The sequence below is a fragment of the Ranitomeya imitator genome, chromosome 2, assembly GCF_032444005.1.
Source record: "Ranitomeya imitator isolate aRanImi1 chromosome 2, aRanImi1.pri, whole genome shotgun sequence".
NCBI classification, from domain to species: Eukaryota; Metazoa; Chordata; class Amphibia; order Anura; family Dendrobatidae; genus Ranitomeya; species Ranitomeya imitator.
The window spans coordinates 409,801,207-409,828,195 of NC_091283.1; the positions used below are offsets into that span (position 1 = coordinate 409,801,207).

Consider the following 26,989-nt stretch of genomic DNA (forward strand, 5'->3'; position numbering starts at 1 on the left):
GTGAGGAGACAGTATGGGGAGAAAAGTGAGTGGGCACAGAATAGAAACTGAGTTGTGGGGGTGTAGCATGAGGGGACAGTGTAAGGGCACAGCCAGGAGGGGACAGTATGCCAAGGAGGGGGAGTGTGATGAGAGAGTACAGTATAAATACTGAGCCCTATATGGGGACACAGTGTGAGAGGACAGTGTGAAGAGGGGGCCGGTATGGAAAGGAGAGGTCAGTGTGAAGAGAATGACTCCAGAGACGACGTCATCTATAAGGTACCTGGATGTAAATGTTATTTGTGATACTAACTAATTCTCATGTTTTTATTTATGTTAGGATCATTAAAGGGGATGTCCAGGTTTGTAATGAATCTGCAGTCATTCTTTGTGACTGCAGACTTCTGACTTCTCACAGAGCGCCCTGCACACTGTCAGGATTCTCTCGTGCTGGCGATTTACATACATGCGGTCACATGCTGACTAGATATGTGTGACCTCAGTCAATGAAAATGAACTGAGAGAGTCTAGTCGGAATGTGGTCAGAAGTATACAAATCACATGCTTGTGCTGACATGACTGTCCACCGGCAAGAGGGAATCCTAAAAGTGCGCAGTGCATGCGTTGTGAGAATTCAGAAGCTGCGATGTCAGGATTCAGCTCTGCAGGTTCCAGTAGTCGTCACATGGACACTTCACTCATATGCGATTTTCATACTTATGGTCCTGTGACAACGAGCTTCTCTTCTGCTTCTCTCAGTTGTTCACTGAATATTGAGAGCATTAGGGAGAGCGACTCGTGGGTTCATGACTAAGTGTGCAAATCGCTTATGTCCTGTGGGGGGGACGCCAAAATGTATTCTTGCCCCGGGTGCCAGAAACCCTAGATACGCCTCTGTTAACCAGCATGGCAAAACTGACAGCTGCTGGTAGCAATCCTCAGCTTTCAGCTTTATCATGGCCGGATATCAAGAATAGAGGGGTCACACACTGTTTTTTAAAATTATTTAAATAAATATTTAAAAAAAAAACAGCTTGGTTTCCCCCACATGTTTGACAGCCAACCAAGCTAAAGCAGACAGCTGGAGGTTGGTAAAGGGCCATGAATATTGCCCCCCAACCTAAAAATAACAGTCTGCAGCCACCCAGAAAAGGCACATCTATTCTGGCGCTTTGCCTGTCTCTTCACACTTGCCATGTGGAGGAGCAAGAGGGGTTCATATTTGTGGGGTTCATGTCACCTTTGTATTGTCCGGTGACATCAAGCTTAGAAATGGAGAGGTATCTATGATACACTTATCCATTACTAATCCTATAGTTAAATTGTAAACAAACACAAAGCCAGAATTAAGTCCTTTATTTGAAGTATAAAAAATCCCACAATTTTACTTTTTTTATTTAAAAATAACAAACACAGTTATACTTATAGTGCTGAATCTTCAAGGAAGCGAATTTTCAAAAAAATCCTCAATTTGGGGAATGCCGATTTTTGCAAAATTCAAGTAGAGTTCAATTTCTCTCAACTTTATTTTCTCATTTCTACTTACTAGTAGTCGTAGAAGTAAAATCAGTTGAGTAGTCATGATAGCCATATAGGAAGGAAGCCCTGGCGGGGCTGCATTCAGCGCATGCGCAGTATTCACACCTGTGCAGGATCATGACTAAGGAGGCAGAAGATGTTATCTGCTTTTCTTAAGAATGTCAATCAAACTTAGTTGCAGTGTTTGGAATATGGGCACCTTGACTATTTATCTGTCAACTTCACATCCATGACTACTAGTTAATGCGATTTTGATTACCGTATATACTCGAGTATAAGCCGAGATTTTCAGCCCAAAATTTTGGGCTGAAAGTGCCCCTCTCGGCTTATACTCGAGTCACGGTAGCGGTGGGGTCGGCGGGTGAGGGGGAGAGGGCGCTGAGGCATACTTACCTAGTCCCAGCGATCCCGGCGCTCCCCCTGCCTGTCACACCGTCTTCCATGCTGCAGCTCTTCCTGTCAGCGGTCACGTGGGACCGCTCATTAGAAAAATGAATAGGCGGCTCCACCTTCCATAGGGGTGGAGCCGCGTATTCATTTCTCTAATCAGCGGTGCCGGTGACCGCTGATAGAGAAAGAGGCTGCGGCAGCGAAGACCAGCTGTGACAGGCAGAGGGAGCGTCAGGATCGCTCGGACTAGGTAAGTATGTAATATTCACCTGTCTGCGTTCCAGCCACCGGGCGCCGCTCCATCTTCCCGGCGCCTCCATCTTCCCGGCGTCTCTGCGCTCTGACTGTTCAGGTCAGAGGGCGCGATGACGCATATAGTGTGCGCGGCGCCCTCTGCCTGAGCAGTCAGTGCGCAGAGACGCCGGGACCGGATGCTGGGAGCTGCAAGCAAGAAAGATGAGTATGGCATTATTTTTTTTTTTATTGCAGCAGCAGCAATGGCAGAGCATTCTATGGCACAGCTATGGGGCAGTACTGAACGGCACACAGCAGTATATGGCAGCTATGGGGCAGTACTGAACGGCACACAGCACTATATGGCAGCTATGGGGCAGTACTGAACGGCACACAGCACTATATGGCAGCTATGGGGCAGTACTGAACGGCACACAGCACTATATGGCAGCTATGGGGCAGTACTGAACGGCACACAGCACTATATGGCAGCTATGGGGCAGTACTGAACGGCACACAGCACTATATGGCAGCTATGGGGCAGTACTGAACGGCACACAGCACTATATGGCAGCTATGGGGCAATAATGAACGGTGCAGAGCACTATATGGCAGAGCTTTCTATGGCACATCTATGGGGCAATAATGAACAGTATGGAGCATTATATATGGCACAGCTTTATATGGAGCATCTTATGGGGCAATAATGAACGGTATAGAGCATCTATTTTTATTTTTGAAATTTACCAGTAGCTGCTGCATTTCCTACCCTAGGCTTATACTCGAGTCAATAAGTTTTCCCAGTTTTTTGTGGCAAAATTAGGGGGGTCGGCTTATACTCGGGTCGGCTTATACTCGAGTATATACGGGTATGTTTTCCAGCTACTCAGTGCATTTCTATTGACAGGATGCAATTTTAGAATGATTTTTTTTTGGTTTTAAAGTAAGTGTTTAAAAGTGTATTCCTATCTGAAGGATAGCATAATTAAATTAGTCTGCCATGTAATGGACAATTTAAGAATCCAAAAAGGACAAAAACACCTGCTTAAACAAAGAACATTGATTTATTCTGAGGTTTCCGACCTTTGTGACTTTTCTATGTGACTGGATTATCGACTAGCAGTTTCCAGCTTTGTGATCTAAAGGAATTCATCTTTACTTAAAAAAAATCCATGCAGGAATTTCTTTTCAGGGTAGACACATGGGCCATAAAATAGCATTTAATTGATAGAGCAAAAACCAGACAGACTGCATGGAAACTCACAGAACAAGTCACACCGAAAATATGGTATATGTACACTAAAAAGATACATTATTCACTGAGCAAATATACAGAGCATTGTGATGAACATCTGTACTTTTTACACTTAGAGATTGGAAAATACTGTCCTTCTGGGCTTCCTTCTACATGATTAAAGCTTATGTCTCAGATGGTCAACTCAACTGTATATGTTTTGGTATGTGGGAGGTAGACAGCCAAAGGAAACCAGAGCAAACAATGGACAGCATGTAGTCTCCATGATGATGGGGCAATGATGACTACTAGTCTACTGCTCACCACCATGCTAGCTTAGTATCCATACCTTGAGGAAGCCTACAGTGAATGCAAATGGTGGGATTCACATTCGTAGACCAACAGAGGCCCCAAACAGTTGTCTTATGTTTTAAACATAAAAGTAGCACCAGACCAATCAATTCTCAATTCATGGTCACACCTGAAGACTAGATGAAAGTGGTATCAAAGGAGCAGACAAATGTGACAGTCATAAACCATAGCCAAGACTCAGGAATGTATGAGATGTTACCACCAGAGATGAATGCAGTAACAGGAATGAAAATGATCAGGACTAGAAATAGACGTAAAGGACAGCTACTCAGCTCTTTTGTTGACAACATCCAAATTTCCTGCACCTTAAATAATCATTTGCATTCCAACTTTACGCTCAAGTTTCAGGAGGATTCAGCATATGCCAAAAGATATACTAACTGTTCCAAGAGACAACGAGGTCTTAACTTTTTCCAGGAGCCTCCTGAACATTGGACCAGTTTGTAAGTATGGTTTAAGCCTATTTAAAATAAGGAACTGAATGGTGAGGTATGTGTAAAAAAGAATCCTTATACAAGATTGACAGAAATGCACATGATAGGCATGTGCACATCCCCATAGTGTTGATGCACGTGCAGAACAGGTAGCCGATGGCCAAGTCTACAAGAAAGGCTATTTTGCACATATTCTGAGAGATATGCACATGCGTGGGATATCAGTTGGGGCAACGTTGTCAAAAAGCCAACGCTGTCAATAAAGAAAGTGCTGGACAAAGCTGGCCAGCCTGACTGCCTGATGGATAATGCTCTGGACCTTGTGGCCCCACACATGGTGTTCCAAGTACTTATTTTGCAAAGAGCTTTAAAGAACTTTTCTTGACATCTAGATCATGTCAAGAAAACAAAATTATGATTCTTCTTAGGGCAAGCCACCTACATGGAAATGTCCTCACTTTAGAATATAATTTTGCCCTGTCAGTCAATCCTCCATGAAATTAAAAGGGTTATTCCCTGCTGCACAGGGTATGCTGTAAATGTTAGGACATGTTTCCAACCTTTTTCTACTCATAACTATTGGGTGGGGTCCCCTTACTTCCAACCCACCAAGTGAGATGGCCACTGGTAAATGATAACTGACTTGTAGGTACTCACTGAAATATAGGGACTATGCCAACACCAATGGTTTTTAATATGGCCAATAAATTATTATATATCTATTTTCTTTTAATAAAGGTTATATTACATAATTGTTGTAGTTATTACAAAAATTACTGAAATTAAGTGTGAATGTTTCAAATAGAGATCAGATTTCGCCATATAGTGGCTTTACATCCTTTAGTTGTCTAAAGCCTTAGCATTGTATAATATCTTTGACTGATCAGATGCATTATAGTGAGGCTTTAGACCATCATGTTCCTATTGCAGTAGACCAGAACTTCATATCTGGAATGGCCAACATCAGCCAGTGTTGGCACAAATATTTTTCAGTGTCCCAGTGGTGCTACCATTGTATCTTCAATTCACTCATATTTTCCAAGAATTGGAAGTCATCCACTTGAATTGAAGCAGAAAGTACAAATGTATAAAATACATAGTGTTATTTCAGATGGCAGCACCTGCAATATGGGCAATGTTCCTAAGAACCTCGCTGGCTTCTTCTTCATACTTGGTGGACAATAGTTTAGCTTTCTCTATGTTCTTCATGTTCTCTTCTAGGTTTTCCACCAGACGTATCTGGTCCAGATATCCAGGATTGACCTCCTTTATTTTGTTAGCCATTTCTTCTTGTTTCTGACATGAAGAAAACACCATGCCCCCCAGCTTGGTCTGGCTTCCAATAAGAACTTTGGTTGCCCTACTCAGCTCTTTCATTAGTTTCTGTGATTCCTGTAAGTTTACTGGGATATCTTCAGTTGGTTCCACAAGTAGATTAAAGTTGTATCCTTTCATTTGTATCTGGATGTTATAGTTGCCTGCAAAGGAAGAGCAGAAACTTATAAGATCTAAGTTGAAACGGAATGTATGTAAAGTAGCATGCTGGAAATTTATTGCACTTTAACTTTATATTTAAGGGGTTGTCCAGCAGATATGGGTTTTTCAGAATTTAAAAAACTGTTGCCAAGAAAATGAAATAAGTTAAATTAAAAAAAGAAAAGATGGAGTTGTGTCATTGGAGTGATGGAGGGTTAAGGAGATCACTATAGGTTATTTTTTTATGTAGTCCATTCCCTACTGCTGATGTAACATGACTATAGTAAAACTAAGAAAGCTGCTGAATAATAATAATAATAATAATAATCATTTATATAGGGCCAACATATTCCACAGCGCTTTACAGTTTATCAGTATCAAACACAACAGTCATAAGTAACAACGTTAACAATACAATAATTAAAGCGAAATAAAACGACCCTGCTCGTGAGAGCTTGCAATCTACAATGAGGTGGGGGAGATACAAAGCACAGGTGTGTATTTACAATGATGTATTTACAATGATGGTCCAGCCATCTTCAGGGGGTGGGGGATAGATGGAAGTAGTGAATGTGCTACACACAAACATAAAATGAGTTTGATTAGTGACCATGGTAGGCCGCTCTGAACAAATGTGTTTTGAGCGAGCGCCTAAAACTATGCAAATTGTGGATGGTCCTAATATCTTGGGGTAGAGCATTCCAGTGGATTGGCGCAGCACGGGAGAAGTCTTGGAGTCGGGAGTGGGAGGTACGGATAAACGCAGAGGTTAGTCGAAAGTCATTTGCAGAGCGCAGCGGTCGGTTAGGCCGATAGACAGAAATGAGGGAGGAGATGTAAGGGGGTGCCGCACTGTAGAGAGCTTTGTGGGTGAGAACAAGTACTTTGAATTGTATCCTGTAATGAATGGGCAGCCAGTGTAATGACTGGCGAAGAGCGGACGCGTCCGAGTAACAATTAGCCAGATGGATGACCCTGGCTGCTGCATTAAGGATGGACTGGAGAGGGGAAAGTCACGTGAGGGGGAGGCCAATTAATAGAGCATTGCAGTAGTCCAGGCAGGAGTGGATCAGGGTGACAGTGAGGGTTTTTGTTGTTTCCATGGTGAGAAAAGGGCGGATTCTAGAGATGTTCTTTAGGTGTAAGCGGCACGAGCGGGCAAGAGATTGTATATGGGATGTGAAGGAGAGATCGGAGTCAAACATAACACCTAGACAGAGCGCCTGCTGCCGGGGTGTTATTATGGTGCCACCCACGGAGAGGGAAATGTCAGATTTAGGGAGGTTAGTAGATGGCGGGAGCAGAAGAAGTTCAGTTTTGGAGAGGTTGAGTTTCAGATAGAGAGCGGACATGATGTTGGAGACTGCAGACAGACAGTCAGTGGCGTTCTGTAGTACCGCTGGGGTAAGGTCAGGGGATGACGTGTATAGTTGTGTGTCATCAGCATAAAGATGATACTGAAACCCAAATCTGCTGATGGTCTGGCCAATTGGGGCCGTGTAGAGGGAGAAGAGAAGGGGGCCAAGGACTGAGCCCTGAGGTACCCTGACAGTGAGAGGAAGAGGAGAGGAAGTGGAGCCAGAGAACAGAACACTGTAGGAATGGTCAGAAAGGTAGGAAGAGAACCAGGAGAGAGCAGTGTCCCTAAGGCCTAGTGACTGGAGCCTAGAGAGTAGGAGAGGGTGATCAACAGTGTCGAAAGCTGCTGAGATGTTCCTCAAGGTTCAACTTGTGGTTTGGTGCCAACACAAGAGAAAGCATCATGCCCTTCCTTATGTCAGAACATGATCAACGATGTGCGTAAAGGAGGCTTGCTTGCTAATTTTAATAGCTAAGCCAGACACATTTTCTGTAAGACAAGCAGCCACCTTCATACATGACACCAGCATAAGGAGGGGGGGAAAAGTCCACCTTTTGGACCCAAAAGTGGACAAGGGAGCAATAGCGATATCTCAACATCCGGGTAGTAGTGACACTACAGGTCCTTCAATATTGGCAATTAGAAAGCCAAATGTTTTGTCCAGTTGAGTTCATTTTTTCAAGGGTTCAAACTGTTTTTTTTTTAAATAATTAACTCTTAATTAACTAATTAAGAATTAATTGAATTTTTTTACTCTAACCAATCTTCCACAAGTTACCCAGTCCCCTCGGGTCTCTATTTCTACTTCTGGTATACATCTAGGTACACCAGAAATGTCTGCTTGGCCAATCACTGGCTACTGTTGTGACCTGCCTCAGCCATTTTTTGGCTGATCAGCATTTCCACTGTGTTAAGATGGGATCAGGAAGAAGAGATAATTGAGGATGGAAACAGTAGCTGTCAGGTATCATTCAGTTGGAGTATTCATTTTTTTTTTTTTAAGACTAGATTTTTTTAAGACTAGACTAGATTTCTTTTAACTAGAGCGCTTTCTAAAAAAATAACCATTGTCTACTGGCCAATTCCTTAAAATTGAATTAGCATATAGTATGCCTGCAACTTTATGTATGATGAACAGGAGGGAAATATTGGGAAAAGGCTGTTGCCTACGTTATCTACCCTGAGGCCTCTGTCTTTTCAATCACTTTGTATAATTAATTAGTCAACCGGTTAGATCGTTCTCCTTTGTGTATTAGACCATAACCTAATGGAATTGCCTCATGATTCGCCTAGAACTCTGCAGGCTGCTGGTTTATTTTTTTTAATGCGGGTTTGTTTAAGAGTCCTATGTATTTTGGCCACATGTTTGCCTCTTTCTGTGACTGGCCGGAGAGATTTATGGCCAGCGAGATGGTTTTGATTTGCACACACCACCAACAAAATATAGTCAGTAAACTGGAATGGGATGAGGAAAAATTGAAAAAGTCTGAAAGGGTCCCTTAAGTCTCTTATGGAAAAATTATGATACTGTCGTGTTGCCCATTAGATCGAAAAACATACCTTCAAATAAAAATGGAAAATAAATATAGATCTCTTCTAATTAATTACTAAAGAGTAAGAAATGAAGAGCAGCAGCTTCTTGCCAAGAAAACATGGTTATTGGCATTGCTATCAAAATGTAAGCCTCAGATACCTCTACTAGATATTTCAGCATTGCACTAGTCATTCATCGAATTTTTTTTTTTTTTCAAGAAAGTAATTTTGTAACCTTGTTTTCATTTTGTTGAGAATAACAGAAGGAAAAAGTGCAGCGTTCTGGGTGCCACCATCAATAAATGGTAGTTGTCAATTCAACCAACTTTGCAGAAATTAATAGTGCAAGCAAAAAAAAATTTTTTTGTATCTTATAAAAGAGATCTGCTTCTTTCTTCAACTTTCTTCTTTTCTCCATGCCCCTTAAACTCATAATTCAGTCTGAAATTATGTTAAAGGCCATTTTGCTCAAGATACGAGAACTGCCAACTCACTGTGGGATCAGGCTACAGCTATTTATTGAAGGTGAAAACAGAGTGACTGGGAGACATACATAGATACACACAGACTCTGCTATTGCTTTTAACTCATTGCACAGCTGGATTCACATCTACACTGTTCAGTACATCTTTATAAAGTGTTCCATGCTGCTACTTCTGAACATGGGTTAGATACAGGCAGGAGAACAGGAATCCCTCATGTCTGTGTGTGCAAGTTATGGATGATATCATAGCAGATAGTCTCTACCCACTAACTCAGAGACAACTGAAAATTAAAGACTTTGCAGAGAGGTAAATTGAAAAATTTAATACGTAAGTCATTTAATGGCTCGAAATTGTATTCTTCTCAATGTATACATTTGACACTTTATTTTAAAAAGTCACCTTAAAACACAAGTGGGCTTTGAAATGATTAGTATGGAGAGTGATGCTCATGAAAGGTAATTGTAATGTATTTTGGGGTAGATCTAGCCCCTTCCTGGGGTGTTGAAGCCCCATGAAAGGGTTAGGTTTTCCCCAATGTATGTACACTCACATTTTTTATTACAATGACTCTCGCTCTGATTCTTGGGATATTAGATAGGGAGGGAGGTGGTGAGCTCCAGAATCATTTTGCATGATATGATTCAGTATTTACACTTACTGTACTTTTCCTTTATTTTCTCTATGCAACTGGTAAGGTCGGCAGAATCATTGACTTCGTTAAGTTGGGATAAAGATTCTTTCATACTTGTGTAACTTTCCACCTGGTTGTTGTACAGCTCAGCAATCTCAATAAATTTATCATCGTATTCCTTGACATTTACTGTCTTTACGGCAAGGTTCTTGCCTTTCTCCAGCACTAAAAATAAGAGGAAAAATGTGAGTTTTGTAGTCATCAGGATCGGTAGTGTCTGTGTTGTGCATACAGAAAATTACAATTTGAGACATAACATATCACTCTGATCCCAAATAATGGTAGCTGACATTGAAGTGAGCAGTGCAGTCATTTTTTTCATCAATTCTCCACTTGGATTTGGCCATCAATGGTCATGGGATTGCCATCCTCCACAGTTGCAGTGGATTTTTCTGCACTAAAACACTTCTTTTATCAGGAAAAATGCAGCGTATAATACTTGATTTGTTTTTATTTGCATTTCTTTGAATGGGTGAAAAACGCTGAAAGAATTGACATAATGTAGATTTGTAAAAAATGCATTGATGGATCAAATACAGTATGTAAGGAAAAAATAAGTAGCGTGGGCATGAGATTTCTAAAATCTCGTTCATTAGCTGGTACTGTAACATACATAGATTTTTTACTAATAAAAAAAAAATTCACTGAAAAACGCTGGAAATATTCAAGATGTGCACCTGCCGTAACTTCCTTGCTATCTTGTTACCATGTTAGGTGAGAGGACGCACTTCAGAATACAGAAATGTTTAACATTCATTTGAAGGTAATCTCTACTCATTCTAACACTGCTAAACTACATTCCCACAATTATCTTTTGGTCAGTTTTTGATGCTGTAGATTTTCTGCACCATTTCTGCACCCATTAAGTAAAATAGGTTGCTTGCATTTTCGAAAATACGCAGAGTAAAAAATTCACCAAAACTCATTGTGGGAACGTTGCCTGATGAGATTTATTTGCAGGTGCTGTGCTTTCTAGACAGCACCCCATTTGGTTCACTAGGTGGCTCCACTTTTTGGTTGGCGCTTAGTTTTCAATACTGTGCAGATATCTATCAAGGTCACCAACTTGATGCAAAACCATCCATTCCCTATCCTCTGCATTATACTGAACAGTACCAGTCATGGTCAATAGCTTTGTTGCACAGAAAAAGGAAGCCCAGCAGGACATTGTTCTCCTTCCTAGATTGTTTCTGTAACAAACGCCAAACTACGTAACAGTTTCCTACTCAACATAATTATCATTTTTACAGATTGTATTTCATAGTAGCTACAAAAGGTGATACATAAATCAGGAGAAACTCTAGTCATAAGAGGTTAGAAGACTGATGAAATGTGGAGTCAGACACTTACCCTTCACTTGCTTTGGGACCTGGATACTTTTAGAAAAAGGTACAGTCTGCAAAAGAAATAAAAATGAAATATATTTAAAGGAAGAGAGAAGTTAATGAAGCGTAGAACAAATCTTAAGGATTCTGATGTCAATATATCATCAGATTGTCAGAGTTGAATTGCAGGAGTTTTTCCTTTCAGATTTGAAAAGATTCCCCTTACAATAAAAGCGCGAGTCCTACACTCCACAAGAGGAATATTGGCGTGCAATAAAGTGGGTTTCGCAGCTAGTGCTACTCTACCAGGGGTGTTATGATCAGGTGGCCTTGGAGCAGCATGAAATGACCTTCACTGGAGCAGTGGTAACTTTACTGACCGCAAACCCTGATCCTATCACCGCAACTAGAAGTAGCCGTGGGGTGTGCCTAACCAGACCTAGACACCTCGACACAGCCTAAGGACTAAATATCCCTAAAGATGGGAATACGAAAACTCTCTTGCCTCAGAGTAGACCCCCAAAGGATAGGTAGCCCCCCACAAATAATGACTGTGAGTAGGAGAGGAAAAGACACACGCAGACAGAAAACAGGGATAAGCAAAGGAGGCCACTTCTACCTAGATAGGAAAGGATAGTACAGGATACTATGCGGTCAGCATAAAACACTACAAAATATCCACAGCAGAAAAATACAAAAACTCCACCACCTAACTAAAGATGTGGAGAGTATATCTGCGACTCCAGCGAATCCAACTAGACTGAGAAAAACATCAGTCACAGTCTAGCAGGAACAAAATAGAAACAAGATCAGCACAGAAAATAAACACACAGCAGTGTGTCTAAAAAAAAGAAGCAAACACTTATCTTTGCTGAATTGGCAGCAAGCAGGAGAGGCCAGGCAGAGGACCAACACTTCCAAAGGAACATTGACTACTGGCAAGGACTAATGAGTCCTGCAAAGCTAGATACCCCAGTCAGCATTGCAATTAGCAGAAACACCTGTCCAAGACTGCTGCTCAGGAATAACTGCATTACCATCAACAACCACCGGAGGGAGCCCAAGAGCAGAATTCACAACACAGGAGCACATAAACTTGTATATGTGTACTGTATTTGACAATGCAGCCAAGGCCTCACATGGTTCTTTTTTCTTCTTCTTTCTTTACATAGCACTGGCAGAACCCACTTGTTGGTTACTAATCTCATATAAGGCACTAGAGCTTGTTTGATGTGATTCACACTGTAGTTTAAGGCCTGGGCTGCACAAGTAGTAGATTGCCGGGCAATATAGTGGATTTGACACTAGCACTACTCTATCAGGGGCATGTAAATTTGCATATTTGTATATGACATCGTTTTTTTCCGTCTCCTTTTTTTCAGAACACACTTATTGGTTATAAATCTCATGCAAGTCACTAGAGCTTGATTGTTGTGGTTGTGTTTCACTCTGTAGTGCAAGGCCTAGGATGCACAAGTGGTAGATTGCGATATATATTGAGTATCTCCACAAGTGCTACTCTACCAAGGGCACAATATGTTACATATATGTATAAAACAATGCAGCTGAATCCTCACCTGGTCCTTTTTCTTTCGTCAGACAGCAGTGGCAGAACACGCTTGATGGTTACAAATCTCATATAGGTGCAATAATTTGTTAGTTGTAGTTAACTGTAGATACTGCTATTGCTTAAAAATTCTAAATACAAACTGAGCAGATTTCAATATACATCAGATGAAGACTTTTTTTTACGGCCAGTGTTGATTTTTACAAGGGCTTCAGGACAATGTTACGTCATACAGATCTCAGGATGGTGTTTGTTTCACATCATCACCGTTAAACCATAATTCCCAGTTTAAATTTACATCACAACTTTCTGCACTACTAGTCTTGGCCTAGTCTTAAAATTCCTTCTTTAACAGACCTTTCTTCCTATCATATCCCTGTTCAGTCCACTACACCTCAAACTGAACCATAGAAGCAGTATCTGCTGCATCTGCTGCTCACCACTCCTTCCCGGGCTGATGTCTGATGCAGACCCAACCTAGACTCAGTTTTAGCCACCCACAAGTTGAGCAGCAGTCAACCCATCCAGTTGTCCTACCATACTTAACTCTAACATGTGATCTAGACCTTGCTCGACAGGATAAAAAGGACAACCTTCTCCAAATGGGTCTCTTAAAAGTACACCATTCAACTCACTGATCAATACCTCCATAGGCCTCACATCACACACTCAAGCACATCCCTTTATTGTATTGTCAAGTTCTTCTGGCCTCTAGCCCACCAATGAACAAGCCAGATGGTGGCCAGTGACAGCACAGGGCCCCCAATCAATAGCAGTGTATGGGCCACTTGTTATTCTGTAGTTTTTCATGGAGCACTCTCTAATTCATTTCTACACAATAATCCACCAGTAATTATTAATTATGAAATTTATTAGCCAAGTCCATCACATGCAATCTAATAGACAATAAGAAGCTGCTTTTAATATGACAGTCGTTTCACGCATCCATCAGGCCCTTGTGTAGCTGCACAATTCGCACCTTTGTTAGAGTATGTCTCTGCCTGGAAAAAGACCACTCTGCCAACCAGCTCACCAACTCTCCTTCAATAAACAGGCCTTAAGTTTATTAGTCTGTATAGGCTAACCATAGGTCCACTTAGCAGCATGCGATTACCATCCACTCATTGCCTACTTGGTGCCAAACTTTAATTAGCTCTCCTTTGCCCCTCCAGTCAGCAGTATGGCAAAGCATTGCAACATCACTACACACTCCTACATCAGCAACAAGCTCTTCCTAGGTCTGTACTGATACTGGCACCTCGTTCCGTACCTGACAGTTGAGAAAACAGTCAGTGCATTGCAACTAAAGATGGGTAGATCTTTTGAAATTCAAAATCACCAACTTCGACAATTTTTTCCAAAAACTGTATTTGGAAAAAATTAATTTGTGCGAATCTCAATACTGGAAACCTTTCAATTGCTTAGAAAATACACATGGGGTAGAAGAGAGAGAGGACTCCACTCACCATAAGAGGAGAGGTAAAGAGAAAGAGAGAGATCATAAGACCATAAGAGCTTATACTCTACAAGAGAGAGAGGTAAAAAAAAAAAATCGTTCCAGCTCCAAATAGTAAAATCCAAATTCCAAACTTTATTTAGCCAATGTAAAAACAACGGTGGACATATGCTCTACATGTGCATATCAGGACACGAGCGACGCGTTTCGATCCTACACGGATCTTGATCAAATTAAAGGGATCATAAATAAATTCCTTCCCATATTATATGAGGATGCAAATTTAGCAGAAATTTTGAAAACTGGTGTTAACGTTGTTGCAAGAAAAGCACCGTCTATAGGCAACAGAGTCTCACCGAGTTTTTTTTGCACGGATAAGAAAAGAAATAAAACATGGTTAGAGTGCAATGGTTTTTTCAAGTGCGGTACCAATAACTGTAAAACATGCGCACATGCTATTATCACCAAAAAATTTTCTAATCACAATAACACGCAATGTTTTAATATCAAGCAGTATATTAACTGCAATACTAAATGTGTTATTTACAAAATCGATTGCATTGCATGTCAGCTGTCTTATGTTGGCTGTACGTCACGAAAGTTGAAAATTCGTATCAATGAACATCTTTATGATATAGGCTATACGGGTGAATCTACACGTACCTTATCAGCGGCTTCCAGACATTTTGTAATTGCTCATGCTCGCAGTACCAAATTTTTTCGGGCATACGGGATCGAACGTGTTAATAAGCCTCCACGGGGTGGAGACACTATTCGTTGCCTCCATACCCGTGAGGCCTTTTGGATTTACCACCTCAGCACACGGTCTCCTACAGGTTTGAATAGACGTAACGAATTAATGTTTCATTATTAGAATGTGTCTATATATGTTGTTATGTTTTTTATCACAGATTTGTTTTATCGCAGTGTGTTTTCATTATTTTTTTACCACTATTATGTGTATATGTGAAGGACCTCCTATACGGTCATGTGACCGTTCATTTGAATGCTATTGGTGTATAGGGTCTATATATCGATTGATGACCATTTCACATGTAGCTTTGATAAAGATCCGTGTAGGATCGAAACGCGTCGCTCGTGTCCTGATATGCACATGTAGAGCATATGTCCACCGTTGTTTTTACATTGGCTAAATAAAGTTTGGAATTTGGATTTTACTATTTGGTGCTGGAACGATTTTTTTTTTTTTTCTTCTCCATATGATGACCGCGTGGATCAGCGTTGGGTTCCGTGCTCCTGCGGTGGCTACTCGGTGAGCTGGCTTTTTTTCTTTTTTGCTATTTCAAGAGAGAGAGGTCCCTGCTGACCATAAGAGTTTACACTCTACAGGAGAGAGAAAGGACTTAACTAACCAGTAGAGCTTACACTCTACAGGAGAGAGAGAGGACCCTGCTGACCATAAGAGCTTACACTCTACAGGAGAGAGAGAGAGGACCCTGCTGACCATAAGAGCTTACACTCTACAGAAGAGAGACAGGACCCTACTGACCATTAGAGCTTGCACTCTACAGGAGAGAGAGAGGGCCCTGCTGACCATAAGAGCTTACACTCTACAGGAGAGAGAGAGGACCCTGCTGACCATAAGAGCTTCACTCTACAGAAGAGAGACAGGATCCTACTGACTATGAGAGCTTACACTCTACAGGAGAAAGAGGACCCTACTGATTATAAGAGCTTACACTGTACAGGAGAGAGAGAGGACCCTACTGACCATTAGAGCTTACACTCTACAGGAGAGAGAGACATCCCTGCTGACCATAAGAGCTTACACTCTACAGAAGAGAGACAGGACCCTACTGACTATGAGAGCTTACGCTCTACAGGAGAGAGAGAGAGAGGACCCTACTGACCATCAGAGCTTACACTCTATAGGAGACTGAGAGGTCCCTGCTGACCATAAGAGCTTACACTCTACAGGAGAGCGAGATGACCCTGCTGACCATCAGAGCTTTTACTCTACAGGAGAGAGAAAGGACCTTGCTGACCATAAGAGCTTGCACTCTACAGGAGAAAGAACTCTGCTGACCATAAGAGCTTACACTCTACAGGAGAGAGAGAGAGGACCCTGCTGACCATAAAAGCTTACACTCTACAGAAGAGAGAGAGAGGACCCTGCTGACCATAAGAGCTTACACTCTACAGAAGAGAGAGAGATGACCCTGCTGACCATAAGAGCTTACACTCTACAGGAGAGAGAAAGGACCTTGCTGACCATAAGAGCTTACACGCTACAGGAGAGAGAAAGGACCCTGCTGACCATAAGATCTTACAATCTACAGGAGAGAGAGAGAGGACCCTGCTGACCATAAGAGCTTACACTCTACAGGAGAGAGAAAGGACCCTGCTGACCATAAGATCTTACAATCTACAGGAGAGAGAGAGGACCCTGCTGACCATAAGATCTTACACTCTACAGGAGAGAGAGAGGACCCTGCTGACCATAAGAGCTTACATTCCACAGGAGAGAGAGAGAGGATCCCACAGACCATAAGAGCTTACACTCTGCACGAGAAAGAGGATCCTGCTTACATTATTGAGGATAAAGGCTTGCCTGGTGACTTTGGAGATGGAAAATGACTTTGCCGTACAACCTGTTCTCCACTAGGAGCGGCAGAGCGGTGATGACCCAGGTATTGACCACGACTGTACAAGGTATGATAAGAAGATGTCATAGCTATAGGGCAACATGGGGAAGCCCACATGGCAGAGCAAAATGATGCTAGCCTGCCGTCTGATGCTTGAGCAGTGTGAGAAATGGTGCTGGGCATGTTTTTTTTAATGTTGCGAATTTAGAATCAAATCTCAAAATGTTTGAATGTGGGTGAAACCAGGAGTCTCAGAAATATCAACTCAAACTGGAACTTCCATGGATTGATCAGTTCATCTCTAATTGAAACAAATGACAATGAATGTGGACAACAATAATCTAATAGTATTGGATGTTTTGTCAACTGTCTAATTATGGGTACTGTAGATTGTCAGCAGCAACGTTGTCACATTCACTATCACTTATTGTGATAATGCCATATTAGAAGTTGCTGTGCCTTATTACTGGTGCACCATGCCCCATTGCAGTATCTTTCACCTAAGCTGCAAGATCACATCCATTACCAGATGTTGTAATGGCGTCAGCACCTTCTTCCTTACATACATTTCCACATGAGGAAGTTCTCAGTGTTTGCACATTAGGGCTCAGCCTTGTTTACTGCAGTCATGTGACAAAAAATACCATTTGATTGCTGTCATTGTGTTCTCTACCTCTTTCCACTCCACAAATCGAGTTTATAAAGGGTTACCCAATGCAGGACCGAAGTCTATTATTATGTGCTGTGTCTCTCTTATTCCCGTCCTGTAATTACATGGCAAATACCCAGTTATATATTTATTACTAGGCTGTGGTTAAGAAAAACAAGAAAAGTTTGCTTTATTTTTTCTTAATTTATTTTGTATGATTTTTTTTTATCTTTTTTTAAAATAATCTGATTTAACAGCTTTCATATATCCTCTAAGTAGCTTCATTGATAAAAAGTGAAGGCAAATTGCAGCAATTAACCCAAATTACAACCAATAGTATCACAGTCGTCACTTTATGACATGCCCCTGGAGAAATCTACACTCACTGTGATATCACATGCACCATACCTAATGACATCATTCACTCTAGGATCTAATCTATATACATTGTCATTGTATTTCTGCCTGGTATGATTATATCTTTTTAATGTGTTATTACAATTATTTTTCAGTGGATCTGGTTCAGATGGGGAAATAAAGAAAGTTGTATGTGATACCTTACAGCGACCATGTATTGGTTACTATTTAAAGCAGAGCAGGCTTCTGTTCGCCCCCATTACTGTACCATGGGCAGATCACATTTGCTGGTCCCAAAGCTTGGCTTCTCATTAGGCATTTACAGAACATAGTTGACCTCAAAGCAGAAATCAAAGTATAGCCCCCTTCTGTTTTTGCTTTAGAGGAGAACACACTAAGTGCCTCTTTTGCCCCTTAGACCTTTCTCATTCCTTTAGTGTTGTTACTTGAAACTTGTAGACCCCAAAACAACATGTCCTAAAGGGCCCCCAACTATCCTAGTTGTTTAATAGCATTAGTCTTCTCAAATGGGTCAAAGAGCCTATTTGGATTCTTCTAGATTTCAAGGTCTTGGTATGATTGTACCTTTCTATCGACTATAGATACAACCCTGCTTAAAAGGCAATATGTCCTTACTGACTTTCCTACTACCCTTGTTTACATTGCAAGAAGAGCAGTTTAGGTAATAGCTGGCGCGCTATTATGGTATCATGGCACACCTTGCATAACTTGTTCTCTCATTTACTTCAGATTGGACAGTAATGGTAGGGATGCAACGAATATCCATTTGGTATGTGACAACTGTTTGTCTTGCTCATTTCTAGGGAAAAAGGATGGAGCCAATCAACAGAACCACTTCTGGATAGGCTACTAGCCACTGGCAGACAGAGACAGAGAAGGGCCCCTGTGCTAGAACAATATATGGTCCTTTTGCAGTCTAATATCTGATCATAATGTACAATTCCACCTGCTTTGGAGGTGGAAATGGACCTCCTTACCTCGTGGGCCACTTTGTGGCTGCACAGGTTACACTAATGATATATACGCCCCTTCTACTACATTTTTAGTATGTACACCCCTGCATGAGAGATAACACAATGGCATAAGAATCTTGATCATCAGTGCCATGGTAAAGGTGCAAGTTATAACAAGAGTGGCTGATGTCAATCATATTAATAGATGTAAAACTTTACAGAGGTTCTCATCATAAAATACTGGCATAAAGTTGAGTTGTGTTCATGGGGAAAGGAAATTTCCCTGATTTTCTTATCTTTTTTACTGAAGACCAATACAGCCTAGACTGAGCTGACTGATAACACTGAACAACAGACAGAATAGTTATGTTCTTTAGTGTGGAGACATGGTCTATAGTGAATTAGCAATAAGTCTGTTCCTACCTCGTCCTCATTATCACTGGCTTGTACACAGCAGCAGAAGACGGACATGCTTCAAACCCCACAAGACTGCATGAGAAAGAATACTTCATGAAAAGATTCAGACTGGCAGCGAGATCACAAGACTGAACAAAGTGAAACGACTGAGAACTCGTGACGTGACACGCACTGGACTTTGTGGCAGAAAAAGATGTTTAACCAGTTCTGTCTCGTAGATTCTTTCTACTTTTCTATTGAAGGGGGAGGGAATTGATCAAGGAAGAAAGATAGCCACTGTAATCTTGTCTTTTCTTGCACTTAAAGGGGATATCTCATTTTTCCTGACATGTAGGTTTTAGTGAATTATTTTCATTTTCAAAATATAAGAATCCTCTACTTCACTGCATCTTTTGCTGGCTCCTCCTCCTCTCATTTTCCCTTACTGTTCGGGTTCCTCATGGATCAATCCTAGGCCTGCTCCTCTTCTCTTTGTATACTGTCGCTATTGGACAAACAATCAGTAGATTTGGGTTCCAGTACCATCTCTATGCTGATGGCACCCAATTATACACCTCTACACCTCACGCCTGCATTATTCCAAAACAGCAGTGATTGTTTTAGTGCTGTCTCCAACATCATGTCCTCCCTCTATCTGAAACTGAACCTGTCAAAAACTGAACTCCTCGTGTTTCCTCCCTCCACTAACCTACCTATGCCCGACATTGCCATCTCCGTGCGTGGTTTTACCATTACTCCCCAGCAACGGTGACCAAAAAAATGCCCACAGGAAAAATGCCCATGGGAAAATTGCCCACATGGAAAATTGCCCACACGGAAAATTGCTCACATAGAAAATTGCCAATTGCAGCATCACAAAGTTTCAGATCCATGATATTTGAGGTGCAAGGTGAAGAATGCCCACAGAAAATTGCCCACAGTCTGAATTATAGGTTAAATGCTCTGTGGGACAGGGGGATAGTATATGCATGTATACATGAGATGCTCTGCAGGGCAGAAGAATAATATATAATTATAGGTGAAATGCTCTGCAGGATAGAGAATAGCATAGACCTATAGGTTAAATGCTCTGCAGGACAGGGGGATAGTATGCAGGTATACGTGAGATGCTCCGCAGGGCAGAAGAATAATATAGAATTATAGGTGAGATGCTCTGCAGGACAGAAGAATAATATAGAATTATAGGTGAGAAGCTCTGCAGGACAGAGAATAGCAAAGAGATATAGGTTAAATGTATGCAGGTATACATGAGATGCTCTGCAGGATAGAAGAATTATAGGTGAGATGCTCTGCAGGACAGAGAATAGCAAAGAGATATAGGGATATAGGTTAAATGCTCTTGAGGACAGAGGGATATTATGCAGGTATATGTGAGGTGCTCTGCAGGGCAGAAAAATAATATAGAATTATAGGTGAGATGCTCTGCAGGGCAGAATAATAATATAGAATTACAGGTGAGAAGCTCTGCAGGACAGAGAATAGCAAAGAGATATAGGTTAAATGCTCTGCAGGACAGGGGGATAGTATGCAGGTATACGTGAGATGCTCTGCAGGGCAGAAGAATAATATAGAATTATAGGTGAGATGCTCTGCAGGACAGAAGAATATAGAATTATAGGTAAGTTGCTCTGCAGGATAGAGAATAGCAAAGATCTATAGGTTAAATGCTCTGCAGGACAGGGGGATAGTATGCAGGTATACATGAGATGCTCTGCAGCACAGAGAGTAGTATAGAATTTTAGGTGAGATGCTCTGCAGCACAAAAGAATGTCAGCGAAAATTGCCCACATTAAAAACTACTGACAAGTTTATTAAGAACAGTTTATTAAGGAGTTAAGGAGACCCTTATTCCACTCATTGTGCTGTGTCTGGGCCTAGAGACCCTTATTCCACTCTCACTGTGGTGTGTCTGGGCCTAGAGACCCTTATTCCACTCTCATTGTGGTGTGTCTGGGCCTAGAGACCCTTATTCCACTCTCATTATGGTGTGTCAGGGCCTTATTTCACTCTCATTGTGGTTTGTCTGGGCCTAGAGACCCTTATTCCACTCTCATTGTGGTGTGTCTGGGCCTAGATACCCTTATTCCACTCTCATTATGGTGTGTCTGGGCCTTATTTCACTCTCACTGTGGTTTGTCTGGGCCTAGAGACCCTTATTCCATTCTCATTGTGGTGTGCCTGGGCCTAGAGACCCTTATTCCACTCTCAGTGTCGTGTGTCTGGGCCTAGAGACCCTTATTCCACTCTCATTATGGTGTGTCTGGGCCTAGAGACCCTTATTCCACTCTCATTATGGTGTGTCTGGGCCTTATTTCACTCTCATTGTGGTGTGTCTGGGCCTAGAGACCCTTATTCCATTCTCATTGTGGTGTGCCTGGGCCTAGAGACCCTTATTCCACTCTCAGTGTGGTGTGTCTGGGCCTAGAGACCCTTATTCCCCTCTCAGTGTGTTGTGTCTGGGCCTAGAGACCCTTATTTCACTCTCAGAGTGGTGTGTCTGGGCCTAGAGACCCTTATTGAAATCCACTCTGCATTTCCTTCCATCCTATGCCTGCCTGCACCTGCAGTACATGTGTATGATACATAACTAGGTAGGGTCTGTTCACTCTTACTCTTGGTAGTCATAAGTGAACAGGGAAGGAAGTGCAGGCCCCAGATTCACTGCCACTGAAGTCAATGGGAGAGCGGAGCTGCTATGGCACTTCCGCTCCTCTGACAGATTCGTACAGAATCTCACCTTTCTGCGGAGCCTTCTGGGCTTCCACGACCATCTATCTCAACCGGCAGCACCCTGATTTTGGTGGGCACCCACTGAGATGATAATGTATTAGATCTGACCTGCAGTCCCATGTAACTCCACAGATAATACAGTGATTCTTTTGTGGGTACTGATAGCAGTGATGGCTCCTCTAGATCACACTGCTGCTGTTTCTGCATGTGCTGCTGTTCTGGGCTGGTGGGAGGAGTAAGGCAGAATCAGTGAGAGATGAGAGCAGACTAGATCAGATAGATCTATTGCTGATAATCACAGACTGCTACAAACTACAGATCTTCAGCATGTTTGCAGTTTTGCACTAGGTCAGCTGTAAATCACAAGTTGATCACACATCATGTGAACATCCTCACCTTTCACCTCAAATATCATAGATCTGAAACTTTGTGATGCTGCAATTGGCAATTTTCCATGTGGGTAATTTTCCACGTGGGCAATTTTCCGTGTGGGCAATTTTCCACGTGAGCAATTTTCCGTGTGGACAATTTTCCATGTGGACAATTTTCCGTGTGGGCAATTTTCCTGTGGGCATTTTTCCTGTGGACATTTTTCCTGTGGGCAATTTTCCTGTGGGCAATTTTTCAGGGAACCCCCAGCAACATGCCCGCTGTCTTGGGGTCACACTTGATTCTGAGCTTTCATTCACCCCCCACATCCGATCACTGGCTCGCTCATTTTATCTGCACCTCAAAACCATTTCTAGAATTCTACCTTTTCTTGCTTTCAACTCTGCAAAAACTCTTAGGGTACCGTCACACTATACGATTTACCAACGATCACGACCAGCGATACGACCTGCCCGTGATCGTTGGTAAGTCGTAGTGTGGTCGCTGGAGAGCTGTCACACAGACAGCTCTCCAGCGACCAACGATGCCGAAGTCCCCGGGTAACCAGGGTAAACATCGGGTTACTAAACGCAGGACCGCGCTTAGTAACCCGATGTTTATCCTGGTTACCAGTGTAAAAAAACAAACAGTACATACTAACCCATTCCGGTGTCCGTCAGGTCCCTTGCCGTCTGCTTCCCGCACTCACTGACTGCCGGCCGTAAAGTGAAAGCACCAGCACAGCGGTGAGTCACCGCTGTGCTCTGCTTTCACTTTACGGCCGGCAGTCAGTGAGTGCGGGAAGCAGACGGCAAGGGACCTGACGGACACCGGAATGTAAGTATGTAGTGTTTGTTTGTTTTTTACGCTGGTAACCAGGATAAACATCGGGTTACTAAGCGCGGCCCTGCGCTTAGTAACCCGATGTTTACCCTGGTTACAAGCGAACGCATCGCTCGATCGGTGTCACACACACCGATCCAGCGATGACAGCGGGAGATCAAGCAACAAAAGAAAGTTCCAAACGATGTGCTACGACGTACGATTCTCAGCAGGATCCCTGATCGCTGCTGCGTGTCAGACAGCGATATCATAACGATATCGCTGGAACGTCACGGATCGTACCATCGTAGCGACAAAAGTGCCACTGTGTGACGGTACCCTTACTGTTCCTCTTATCCATTCTCGTCTGGACTATTGTAACTCTCTACTAATCAGTCTCCCTCTTACCAAACTCTCCCCTCTCCAATCTGTCTTGAATGCTGTAGCCAGGATTATATTCCTCACCAATCCTTACACTGATGCCTCTACCTTGTGCCAGTCATTGCACTGGTTACCCAACCACTCCAGAGTTCAATATAAACTTATCACTCTCACCCACAAAGCACTCCATGGCTCAGCACCAACCTACATCTCCTCTTTTGTCTCAGTCTACCACCACCCATCCCGTGCCCTCCGTTCTTCTAGTGACCTAAGATTAACATCCTCAATAATCAGAACCTCCCACTCCCGTCTCCAAGACTTCTCGCATGCTGCGCCAATTCTTTGGAGTGCACTACCCAGGATAGTTCGATTAATCCCCAATCCCCACAGTTTTAAGTGTGCCTAAAAAATGCATTTTTTCAGACTGGACTACTGCCTCAGCACATCAATCTAACTATCCTTGTGTTGCCCATTCAAAATTTTCTTTATAACCAGCAGGGCCGGCGTCAGCACCCGGCGCACCTGGACAAGTGGCGGGGCCCTGGCGAGACCATGTATGTATGTGTGTGCCATGAATGTATGTGTGCCATATATGTATGTGTGTGTGCCATGTATGTATTTGTGTGCCATGTATGTGCCATGTATGTATGTGTGCGTGCCATATATGTATGTGTGTGTGCCATATATGTATGTGTGTGCCATGTGTTAGGAGTCGAGTTTCCTCTGCTGCACAGGGGGAATCTCGATCCGTGTCTGCTGCGGTCTCCCATTGTGCTTCGGCCGCAGTGGGCTCTGCTCAGCGGAGGCGCCGCTCCCAGCATCTTGCTGGGACTGATTCTGTGCAGGGGGTTACTGCTGCCTTTTCTGGCTCTCCTGTTGTACCCTGCACTGATCTGCGGCGAGCGGGCTTCTCTGGGACTAAGTCCTTATTTGCACACACTGAGCATGCCCAGGGCAAGATCTCCCGTTGGAGATCGAGGGTCACATGCTCAGGCACTGCAGCACACCCCATTGGTCCTCTTGGCAGGTCCTGAAAGGGCAAAACTTCTGTAGCTGCTTCCTGTGCTGCAACTATATAAACTGCGCATGACCGCACGGCCATGCGCTAGTATTGTCTTGATAATGTGTGTGTGTAGATGGATGTATGTCGATGGATGAAAGCTCCTAAGTATCCCTCCCTAGTGTTGTTGACTGCTCGCGGATGATGGTAGCTATCTAGCGCCCGACTAGCCATCTGCACGTAACACACATCACAGCGTCCAGTTGCTGTGTCCGCCAGTACGGCGCCGTGCGCTTCCTCTGCGCTTTCCTTACCCAAGCCTGGGTGGTTAGTGGCGTCCGTCAGTGCGGCACCGCACGCACTCTCGTGCCTTTATATTCTATTTATTAGTTTCCTTACACACCCAGTTGCGCTGTTGTGCCAGCAGGTGTCTAATCGGACTTCAATCCTGAGTAGGGGATGAGTTCGCTGACTTCTTGCTCACGCTCTATGTGCGGTACTGCGGTCCTGTGACGCAACAGGATCGCTTCCTTCACGCAGGGTGAAGTTAACCCGTGTGTATACTTAGTACCACCATATAGTCCGTCTTATTAGCAGCCGGGTCTTTACCTGCACGGTGGACCTCGGACTGCGAACGCACCTAGTTACATATCATCTATACTTGGTGCGTTCCGCCGGTCCTTAACATAATACTAGCGCCAAGGTCTGGCTAGTAAATGGCGGACATTCAGCAATCTTGGCGGTATATCCAGCAGCTGGAGGGTAGGTTGTCGGCTCTCGAGAGCTCAACCTCAGCTGTGGATGTTACCGCAGTTGCTGTACAGGCTGCTAGCGTGGCTGCAGCAACCTTGTCCACTGCCACCCCTGTTCCGACATTATCTCGCCTCCCGTTGCCAGAAAAATTTTCTGGAGATTGCAAAACTTGTAGGGGATTCGTGAGTCAGTGCTCTATCCACCTCGAGCTCCTGGCTGCACGTTTTCCTACAGAGCGGGCTAAGGTGGGATTTATTGTCTCTCTCTTGTCGGACAGGGCGTTGGAGTGGGCTACGCCGCTGTGGGAGCGTGATGATCATGTGGTGCAGAGTGCTCCGTTGTTTCTGAGCACTCTGAAAAAGGTCTTTTTAGGACCTCAAGTCACCCATGACACAGCGCTCCAACTACTGGCATTAACTCAGGGTGAGTCCTTGGTCAGCCATTTTTCCGTCCGCTTCCGTACTTTAGCTTCTGAGCTGGAGTGGTCGGATAAAGCCCTTATCCCCATATTTTGGAGGGGCCTGGCTGATCACGTTAAGGACGCTCTGGCCACTAGGGAGATTCCTGCCACACTGGAGGAGTTAATAACTGTCTCTAGAGTTGAGCGACCTTGACCTTTTTAGAGTCGAGCCGGGTTTCGCGAAACCCGACTATCTCAAAAGTCGGGTCGAGTGAAATCGGCCGATTATGACGTAAAGTCGGGATCGACCGAAACACGAAACCCAATGCAAGTCAATGGGGCAGCATAGTCGGCAGTGAGTGGGGGCCAGGAAAACACCTAGAGTGCCCATTTTAATGTCAAAACCATCCATTCTTCTTAATGAAGCTTGTCAAGCGTAATTTACCTTATAATAATTGGAAGGCATTTGAAATTGGGGGTCATTTGGCTAAAGTTGTGTGGGGTAGGGCTGGTTCAAGTAATTAGTGGGCCCAGGAAATCTGGACCACGTCACGGCAGTGGAGCAGGGAGAGGTAAGTATTTCAACTTTGCAAGTGCTGTGAACCTGAGCAAGCAGGGGGGGCCCACTCGTTGGCATTGGCACTGGCACAGGGCCCCTCAAAGTACAGCGGTGTGTTTGCACGGCGGGGGCGCCTCCCACCGGCAGCAACACTTTTGCGTACCATGTCCCCGTGTAAGGTGGTATGGTATGCGGGAAGAGCAACCTGACTTTCAGCAGGGTCACAATGTTGTTGTGTAGCATGCACGGGGAATGTTGCGTTATGGGTCAATGTACCAGCAGACTCATCTATCACTGGCTGGGCAATGGGCACGATGAAGTGGAAACACAGATATAGGCCCAAAGAATAAAGTGGGCTAAATGCAGTTCAAAATTGGTAACACAGGAATAACCAGGGGGCATTGCAGTGGAGGACAACTGGAATGAGAGGCTGACACAGAGAGTAGGCCCAAATCAGTAAGTAGTCGAAATGCAGTTCAAAATTGGCAACCGTAGTAAACAGGCGGCACAGCTTTGTTCAGTGGAGGAGAACAGCAAGGAGTGGCAGACACCGATAGTAGGCCCCAACCCAACTAGTAGGCCAAATGCAGTCTAACATTAACAACTACTTAACGAGAGCCTGAAAATGGAATTTCAGGACAGGAAACCAGGAGAACAGCAAGGAGTGGCAGACACCGATAGTAGGCCCCAAACCAACTAGTACGCCAAATGCAGTTGTTCCATTTAACCACAATTTAATGAGAGCCTGAAGATAGAAGCTCAGGAAAGGCAACCTGGGGAACACCTTGCAGTGTAACACACCATCTCTCTCCACCCCATACCCATTTTGTAGGCCTAATGCAGTGTACTTTTCTACAACTACTAAACGAGAGTCGGAAATACCGAAGCAATGGC

The 26,989-nt window shown here is 43.3% G+C and overlaps 1 protein-coding gene across 1 annotated transcript; it reads right to left on the bottom strand.

Annotated features, from left to right (window-relative positions):
• Positions 1–1,323: 1,323 nt before the first annotated feature.
• LOC138664214 (uncharacterized) lies at positions 1,324–19,239 on the bottom strand. Its single transcript, XM_069750714.1, has 4 exons — positions 19,088–19,239; positions 11,081–11,126; positions 9,698–9,895; positions 1,324–5,663 (listed from the first exon to the last, which is right to left on the bottom strand). The coding sequence occupies exons 1-4, from the start codon at positions 19,133–19,135 to the stop codon at positions 5,293–5,295; spliced, it is 663 nt and encodes a 220-aa protein (XP_069606815.1). The 5' UTR covers positions 19,136–19,239; the 3' UTR covers positions 1,324–5,292.
• Between the last annotated feature and the right edge of the window lie 7,750 nt (positions 19,240–26,989).

Bases quoted from the DNA above. Each gene is read 5' to 3' on its own strand.
- LOC138664214 (XM_069750714.1), bottom strand. From the start codon at position 19,135: ATGTCCGTCTTCTGCTGCTGTGTACAAGCCAGTGATAATGAGGACGAG. The intron at 11,127-19,087 runs GTAGGAACAGAC...TTTCTTTTGCAG, and splicing joins CCAGTGATAATGAGGACGAG to ACTGTACCTTTTTCTAAAAG. The intron at 5,664-9,697 runs GTAAGTGTAAAT...CTTCCTTTGCAG, and splicing joins GAAAATAAAGGAAAAGTACA to GCAACTATAACATCCAGATA.